Source organism: Carassius auratus, chromosome 10 (genome assembly GCF_003368295.1).
Source record: "Carassius auratus strain Wakin chromosome 10, ASM336829v1, whole genome shotgun sequence".
Lineage (NCBI taxonomy): Eukaryota > Metazoa > Chordata > Actinopteri > Cypriniformes > Cyprinidae > Carassius > Carassius auratus.
Window position 1 is genome coordinate 14,137,328 of NC_039252.1, and position 8,903 is coordinate 14,146,230.

Genomic DNA, 8,903 nt, shown 5'->3' on the forward strand with positions numbered 1-8,903 from the left:
GCAGCTTTCTTTTTGTGTTGTGTTTCCCCTAGACTACAAAGGAATTTAGGAAATTAATTTTATTTTATTTTGTTTTGCGAAGTCAGAAACATTTTCAGATATTTGTCTTTTGCGTTTACTTTGTGTTTGCATGTATTGTTAATGTTTTGCAAGATTAATTTAAAGTGTGTTATGTCTACTCCCTTAGGCCGGAGAGGCTAGAATAGTTTAGACCCAACTCATGCTAGAGGATACAGCTGTTAAATCAGTTGTGTGTGTTTGTTTTAATAGGGTGAGAGTATGGATAACTTTAACTGGGGAGTGCGCCGGCGCTCTCTGGACAGCACAGATCTGACTGAGCTCCTGGAGGAGAGTCAGCACTCTGATATCACCCCCTGCATTGGCATACATGACCCCCAACAGGACTCAGATGACTCCTCTGAAGAAGAATCCAATTCCACAAGCCAAAGCCTCTCCCATTCTCAACTAGTATGTGCTATCGATCTATCTATATATTGATCTGTCTGCTAAACTACCTACCCACCTGTTCTATCTGTTTTAGCTTGATAGTGGTTTTCTTAAACTGGACATTTTCTGATTTCAGACCATGAACCTCTCCCCCTCAGAGGACACCAATCATACAGACTCTCTGTCCACTTCCTACGACACCACATCAGCAGACCCAAATTCTCTTAATGCTGCTACACCCTGCTTGGGAACATCACTACCTGAGGACCACATCATGCCGCCCGTATGTTTAAAATCACATTAAGCTCACTAAAACTTGTTCTGCAAGGGAGCAAATAAAACCAAACATTTACTTCAAGATCTACTTCATCATGCAGTTAATAACTATTACTGGCATGTTTGTGACTTCTTTAAGTTTGTTAATGTGACACTTCACAATGAGTTAGTCACACAATATTGAATATCGATAAATTATTTTTACATAACGAGTATATATTGAACAAAGGCTTTAGCTATAAAAATACATTGCACACCTAATACTTATGAATGGAAGAAAATATAATTTGCAATATGGTGGAATATGTCCCACCTTTTCCATAAAAGAGCCTATTTCTAGTTGGCAAAGTCATCGTGTCACTTCTGACAAAACTGAGCACCACTCGACTCGCTCTCTTTCCTCTCGTAGCTCTTTTACTGTAAAGAATTTCTCATCTTTCGAGTTGACCTCTAGTATGACCTTTCACATTAAGGAAAGAAGCTCACCAGTGATCTACTCTCCTAGGTTTTACCAGAAGACGAGGAGTCAAATGTCCCAGAGGATGACCTGCCATTCGGTGTGAATGAACTGCCAATGAGGTTTGACTGTGGCTCTAGCACTAATCTGGACCTTCCTGCAGAACAAAACCGAGCTGGAATCAACCAGAACCCAAACTCCCTGCCCAGGTGAACACATCACTACAGTTTGATATCATTAGACTGTTAACCGGTGTGGTTATTTAAGGGTAACCCCCTTTCTTCCGGTTTCAATAGCTACCATTTTGGGGAGGACCGAGATGATCTGGATGAGCTGGGCTTTCCTCCTCCACCCTCCCCCTTTTTCTCTGCCATCCTGGCAGCATTTCAGCCCACGGTGTGTGATGATGCCGAAGAAGCCTGGCGGAGTCACATTAACCAGCTGTTGTGTGATACAGACGGGTCTTGTGCCGTCTACACCTTCCACATCTTCTCCACAATGTTTCAGGTAAAGTCACTCTTTCTATTTACATAGTCCTGTTTCAAAATTTCTATTCATATTCGTTATTTAGAGGTCCAAAAGTAGGTTTTAGGATTGTTCAAATGTATTTTTTTCTACAGAACATCCAGAATAAGTTCTGCTCCCTGACTAGCGATGCTTCCAGTTACCTTGGGGACGGCCTGAGGGGAATTGGGTCAAAATTTGTGCAGTCATCTGAGATGTTGGCCTTGTGCTCAGACTGTCCCACACTGTACGTAGACGCAGAAACGGTAAGTGGATATACAAAGTTGATTACATAAAGCCATGCTACAGGGACCTATCCTAAATAATAGTTATGATTAAGCAGTCAGAAAGTATTTTTATGCTAGGTTTTGTCTGGCCTCTTGTAGATTGTTTCTTATGGGCTTCTAGAGAAGATGAAGTTCAGTGTTCTTGAGCTGCAGGAGTATCTGGACACATATAACACCCGGGAGGAAGCTGTCGTCTCAGTAAGTCATTCTAGCTCGCTAAGCTTTTCATACAGAAGCAGTGGAAGCTGCTATATAGAGCTGCTACAGAATTAAGACCTTCAATCATGCGACTTACTAGAGGTGTGCAAAAACTTCTTTAAGTGATCAGACTCTTTCAACTCTTTTCTCTTTCAACAGTGGTTACAGAACTGTAAGGCCACATTTCCAAAGTATCCTGATGATGGTGTGATCACCTGTCAGCCTGGAGACTCTGAGGAGAAGGTAAAGAAATAGCTGTAGACTGTATGCCCTTAAAAATAAGCTCTTCTGTTTTGCCACTGTATACACGAATGAACATTCATAATATGTACACAATAGTTCCTGTTAAATCTGCACATATTATGTTATTTAATGGGTCATACTGTATACACTACCATTCAAAAGTTTGGGGTTGGTAGGATTTTTTTTATATTTTTGAAAGAAGTGTCTTCTGCTCACCGAGGCTGCATTTATTTGATCAAAAAGAGTAAAAAAAAATAATATTGTAAATATTATTACATTAACAAATAAGTATTTTTATATTTATATATCTGAATATGCAGTTTATTCCTGTGATGGCATAGCCAAAATTTCAGCAGCCATTTCTCAAGTACTCCGTGTCAAATGATTCAGAAATCTGAATTTGCTGCACAATAAATATTTATTATTAATAATGTTGAAAACAGTTGTGCTGCTTAAAATATATTTTATATATTGATATATGTCAATATAATGTATATTCATGATTTTTAGGAAATGGCAATACTTTTTTCCCCAGAATTTTTTTATGAATAAAAAGTTTGTCACTTTTGATCAGTTGAATGCATCTTTGCTGAATAGAATGATTCATTTCTGCTGATCCCAACCATTTGAATGGTAGAGTATTTATCAATGCAACATTTAATGTAATATTTCCTCACTCCTCTTCTTCTTGTCACTCTGTGCGCCTCCTTATCATCCTCTGCATGATTTATATGGCTTGGGTTCTTGGACTGAATGCAACTGGCACTAATCTTCTAATTATGTGGATGGGATTTCTGAGCATAGTGGCACAGTCTCGCGGATTGCATGCTGGGCATTAATGCTGTCTGTTTCTCCCTTCTCAACTCTTTCCTGTTTTATGACATGCTCTACAGCAAATGGAAACTCTGGCTGTAAGTTTAAAACTAAAAACCGTTCTCTTATTTGTCTGTTAGAGCGAGTGATCTGTGTTTGCAGCTTTATAGTTCACTACATGCATTCAGTTCAGTTGAAGCGAGCATATTTACTTGCATGATCTTACACAATCTTATGCTATAAATAACCATATTTTTAAGATCATGTGAATAGTCTTAAGACTGCAGAAGTAAAAATAAAATACTGAGATTTTTTTATTTGTTGTTTAATGCATATAGACATACTCATTGATGAATGTAACAGTTGTGTATTTAAGCTTTCTCCGGGCTGTATGTATGATTCTTTTATTATGTCATATGACTAATGTATCTGTGTCATCCACAGCAATTGGAGTTGTGTCAGCGACTGTACAAACTTCACTTCCAGCTGCTTCTGCTGTTTCAGTCCTATTGCAAACTCATCGGACAAGTGAACACCATCAGCTCTGTCCCAGAGGTACACAGTGCACTCATTACCCCGTGGATACTCCTGATTTCTTTTTTAATTTATTTAGAATTTGTAGTCAAATGATTAATTGTGATTAATCGCATCCAAAATAAAAGTATTTCTTTACATAATATATGGTGTGTACTGTGTATATTTATTATGTATATATAAAGAGACACACATGCATGTATATAAGAAAAATATGTTATGTTTATATATTCAATATATATATATATATATATATATATATATATATATATATATATATAAATCATATGAATATAAATATATACATGTAAATATATTTTAAGTACATAGTGTATGTGTGTGTATTTATATATACATAATAAATATACACAGTACACGCATATATTATCTAAACAAAAACTTTTATTTTGGATGTGATTAATTGCGATTAATCATTTGACAGCACTCATTTTTAAATTTTATGTAATTTTAGCATTATTTAAATCAGTCTGAAAGAGGTCTAAACAAATAAAAACTTTTATTTTGGAGGCGATTAATTGCGATTAATCATTTGGCAGCACTCATTTTTACATTTTATTTAATTTGAGCATTATTTAAATCAGCCTGAAAGAGGTCTAAACAAATATTGTGAATTTGGTGACAGTTTGGACATTTCTACAGTTAAAACAGTAACCATAGACATTTTCTGTTGTTCTGCGTCTGTGCTGATAGATGTCCAATACCAATGTTGTATCAACCAGCAAAACCTAAGAAAACATGTAGTGCATCTTTAAAAAAAAAACATAAGGAATAATTTAATAATTGAGCAAAAAATAAATTAGTTTGGCTGACTCTAAAGTTAGTCACTAGCTGGTTGACTTTTGTTGATTGAAAACAACTAGTCCTGATCATATGCTTTCAATCTGTAGCTGTGGAACATGTCGCGTGAACTGAGCGATCTGAAGAATTGCCTGCGGCTAGCAGAAGCCTCATTAGCTGGCGATCTAGAGGATGGGCAGAGGCATGGCTCCCAGGCCATCTTCCCCAGCTCAGAGGCAGCTGTACAGGCCATCCTGGAGTGCTTGAACAACAGCGAGTTCTCTATGGCCATCCGCTACACTCAAGAGTGCAGGTGAGATATGACACCACTAGAGGGACACAAAACTCTGTTTATTGTATTGTATATATTTTTATATTTTATTCAACAGTGTTGTTTAAGTTTAGTTTTCGTTCGCACTTCATTTTATTTTATTTTTGGTATTGATACAACTATTGTTTTAGACCGTTAGGGTTAATGTACAACTATTAAAATTTTTTGGTTTAAGTAAGGTGGGTTGTACATGTTAACATTTTTGTAATATACCATGTATCAGAAACTAAAATTAATTTGTGGCCATTTTGATTTTATTTTAGTTGTTAGTAATGGAAATCTATTTATGTTAAAAATCTACTGAGTATTGTACTGGTATTGAAATTTACTAAACTGTCTTCTACTTTTTAGGCGAATGTGGCCAAATGATATTTTCGGTGGCAGCTCAGAGGATGAGATCCAGACTCTCCTCAACGTCTACTTCCGCCACCAAACTCTGGGACAAACTGGCACTTTTGCCCTGGTTGGCTCGAACAAGGACATGTCAGAGGTCTCCACAAAGATCATGGAGCTCAACGGAGAGATCCGGGACATGATTCGCCGCGCTCAGGGGTACCAGGTGATCTCATCCAGCCTCCTGGACTCCAGCGTGTCCGGCTTGAGTCTCTGACAGGAAGCCTGCAGCACCCCACACCACCCCTGGCCTGGACCGCCCCACCACTGGATTCCTCCATAGTCAACCAACCTCTCCTCCACCAGCCCTCATCCCACAACCCTCCCCTCCTGCCACTCCCTCCAGGCCAGATCCAGTGTGACGTTTGGAAGTGCTGCCACCCATTTGAGGGTGTAACTCATAAACTTGTGCCCTTCTTAGGGAAACTTGCACGAGCATCCTTGACTGTACTGAATAGGAAGGGGCTCCTGAGAGTGAGCGTGTCCTCAGGTCCTCAGATGTGCAGCAATAATGGAGAAACAGAGCTGCTCCTGCGAGATTCCTTGGATTGAGCCACTCAAACGCATCTTTTAATTATTGCACTATGTTGACATTTTCATGTCGTAAACCATGAGAAGAAAAAAAATCATGTTTGCTACTGAAAGCAATGCTGCATTTTTGAAAAGGAAGCACCCAAGTGAGAACTTTCACTTCATTTGTTCGTTAACGTGGGGAATGTGCAATGATGGATCATTGAAACGGATGCCTTTCTACTGTAACCGTTCGAGAATGTTTTTAAAAACGATCAGGACATGCTGCAAAACTGAAGATGGAACGAAACAGGATACTGTCTGTATGTCTTTGGTCATCATCACGAGACCTGTAACTGTTTGAAGCTGAGAGCTTGTGTCTTTGTGAATCTGTCCATCACTGGCGTACTGCTAAATATCAGCCTCCGCACCCGCGCGCAAACATTCAGCGATTTGGTCATACAACTGAAACTAATACTGCTGAAAGCGGATTCTACTTCAAGTGCTGGTATGAGATTATTTGGTCGTTTAATCGACATCCTGCGCTCCACCGTACACAGGCTCGCGTTTAGGGTAAATTTGTATTTAAGAAATCCGTGTTGAACGGTTTACAAAATTGTTCTTTGTCAGTTGCCAAGCATGCATTGTGTTTGCTTTCAAATTGTATTTATTAAAAGTTGTATTTTATTAAAATGTTATTTGTATAAAGTGGAGAAGGGAGGCATCACATGGAGATTAGTGTTTTGTCACTAGTGCATGCCTAGAAAGATTGCACATTGTAAAGCCTCTTTGGGAAAATTGTCATTGGTCACCCTCCATGTAAATATTTTAATGCTTATGTGAAGTAAATTGTGTTCCTTCATGTTGAGATTCTCCAGATTGTTTTTTCAGCTATCCTGGCATCTGCAGAGTCCAAGAAAAGGAGGGATTTTGAACAACGCAAGTACCAAAGACACTTGTTTATGGAGAAGTGAAACTCAGTATTTTATAAAACAAGCAAATCACGTTCCTTTTGGTTCCTTTAAAAGGATAGTACACATAAAAAAAAAAAAGTCGGTTTATTTAGAGATTTTACAAAAACACTTAAAGAGGGAATAAGCCACTTCATTTTTGGGTGAAGTACCCACGCAAGCAGAAATAGTCACACTGACAAATGGTATTATGCTGCAATACTTTATTGGTTTTATATTTATTGGAATACAAAAATACATCCTACCCAAGATGTCACCTGAGCCACCAATGCAATTCTAAAACACTTATAGACCGGAACAATCAGACTATGTACTTGAAACTGTAGATGGTGTCACAGGAAAGGCCTTTGCCCTTGCAGCGGCCGCACAGATCCTGGCGGTGAGGACGGCGCAGATCAATGTTCCTCTGCTTCCGTTCACAGCAGCAGCGAGTCTTGCAGCAAACCTGGGGAGACAGAACATGGTCAAATTTTACAAACAGCTTCAAATGGTTTCAACTACTCATACCTGGCACTGAATGGACTCCACTCTATACGGATTCAGTCCTGCCTGGCACTTCCTGCAGTGCTGCTTGAAGTACACCTGTGGAAATGCCATCTGATCAGATTTGAGTCTTAAGACTAGAAGTTTGAAGGCCAAAAGCATTTTACCTTGGAGGTTCCCGAGATGCACCACACAAATGCACTTTCCCATCGAATATTGCACTTACTGCAGTGATAAAATCCGTATTTCTGCTCCAGAAACTAAAGAATAAATGGTTAGAATTGTGATCTTCATTTACACAAGAAATACACGGTTTCTGCCACAACTCCATTTGCATGTAGTTAAAATTAAACTGCCTTCGTTTACCTCACTGAATATTGATACTAGGGGTTTGTAAAAAAAATAAAAATAAAAATAATAATTATATAACACTTTTGCAAGTTTGGGGTCAGAAAAGAAAAGTCAGACTAGTCTAGTAATTGTGAGTTGTATTCACCCAATCAGCATTGTGTGTCAACAATTACTTGCATATTTATGAGGTAAGTTTTTATTCAGTGATGACCCATGTGAAAAGACCGCGAAACCAGACTAGCTAGGATTCATCGCGAACCATTATTTGGAAGTACAAGAACCACTAATTTTGTGCGGAAATTAGAGTTGCCATGGTAACTTCCCACAACAAACCTGGAAGTTTGACCGTTTATTTCGCTGAACCACCGACTTCCCCTGCAGCTTTTCGTTGTGCGTCGGTTCATCCGGTTTACACTTCTCGTCGTCTTCCGTCTCGCTATCCGTCTCCTTGCTCTCATCCCCTCCATCGTCCTTACTTTCACCGGCAGTCGTGGATAAAGAGAAAATCCTGCGATCGAAGACAGGGGAGTAGATGGCGACGGGGCGGGAGAAGCGCACGGAGTTGACGGGTGTGCTGGGCAGGGTAATATTATTTTTCAGAGGACTGATGGACGGCGTCCTTGGTAAGTCCCATTTATCTCCGCGATAAAACAGCGTTTTGGGCCCGAGTGAGCACTGAACAGTGACATCTACCTTTGGGTTGACCTGCACACCGAACTCTCTAGTGTTGGCCTTGCGGAGGCGCGGCGTCAGGTTCGGGCTCACCTGAGATAATATCGCTTTTAATTGCGCGCGCTTATAAAAGTCGAAATAATCAGGGGCGTCTGGCGCAACATAAAAATTGTTTCCCTTTTTGTTCCAGTTCTGGTGCTTAAATTTCCCGTTGCCGGGATAAAAGGGGAAATAGCCAGGATAGCCTCCACAGTTGTAAGGTGCAATGAGAAACTCTTCCATTGTGGCGTGATCGTGAGAAGCGACACTGCCGAATATTTATTTTCTTCCCGAGAACACGCCTTAATTGGCGAGACCTAATTATGATTGATCACGTGCTGGCGTGGCTCAGGGAGAGATTGCGAATGTGACGTTAATGATCGATCTCTCTGTATTTTTTATATATTTGGTTTATTAAAACTAAAGGTTTACTAAAGGGTTTACATTCTAGGTTCACTATACTGTTGTTCAAGATCTTCAATCTAGGTTGTCTTACCAGGATAAAGTGTGTTTTGTTATGATGACGAGGTAATTTCCTGTTTTGCTTTGTCTAGGTCCATTTAATTTTATAATTAAAAGAAAGTATGATAAATCCA

The 8,903-nt window shown here is 39.3% G+C and overlaps 2 protein-coding genes across 12 annotated transcripts in view; one reads left to right on the top strand and one right to left on the bottom strand.

Annotated features, from left to right (window-relative positions):
* The window catches only part of LOC113109950 (protein furry homolog), a 55,811-nt gene extending 49,154 nt beyond the window's left edge, over window positions 1-6,657 (top strand). For 9 of the 11 annotated variants that reach the window (XM_026273864.1, XM_026273854.1, XM_026273856.1 and 6 more), the window contains 11 exons: window positions 271-468; window positions 584-730; window positions 1,229-1,389; window positions 1,477-1,687; window positions 1,801-1,950; window positions 2,071-2,169; window positions 2,329-2,412; window positions 3,306-3,323; window positions 3,670-3,780; window positions 4,668-4,870; window positions 5,240-6,657. In XM_026273864.1, coding sequence (XP_026129649.1) covers window positions 271-468; window positions 584-730; window positions 1,229-1,389; window positions 1,477-1,687; window positions 1,801-1,950; window positions 2,071-2,169; window positions 2,329-2,412; window positions 3,306-3,323; window positions 3,670-3,780; window positions 4,668-4,870; window positions 5,240-5,498 — 1,641 coding nt within the window. In that variant the 3' untranslated portion in view covers window positions 5,499-6,657. The remainder of the gene's footprint in view (window positions 1-270; window positions 469-583; window positions 731-1,228; window positions 1,390-1,476; window positions 1,688-1,800; window positions 1,951-2,070; window positions 2,170-2,328; window positions 2,413-3,305; window positions 3,324-3,669; window positions 3,781-4,667; window positions 4,871-5,239) is intronic. The other 2 variants (XM_026273857.1, XM_026273865.1) reach the window with 1 other exon arrangement.
* Window positions 6,658-6,950: 293 nt separating this feature from the next.
* On the bottom strand, window positions 6,951-8,626 carry LOC113109952 (zygote arrest protein 1). Its single transcript, XM_026273866.1, has 4 exons — window positions 7,930-8,626; window positions 7,413-7,505; window positions 7,270-7,344; window positions 6,951-7,207 (listed from the first exon to the last, which is right to left on the bottom strand). Exons 1-4 carry the CDS (start codon window positions 8,548-8,550, stop codon window positions 7,064-7,066), a joined length of 933 nt encoding a protein of 310 aa, XP_026129651.1. The 5' UTR covers window positions 8,551-8,626; the 3' UTR covers window positions 6,951-7,063.
* Between the last annotated feature and the right edge of the window lie 277 nt (window positions 8,627-8,903).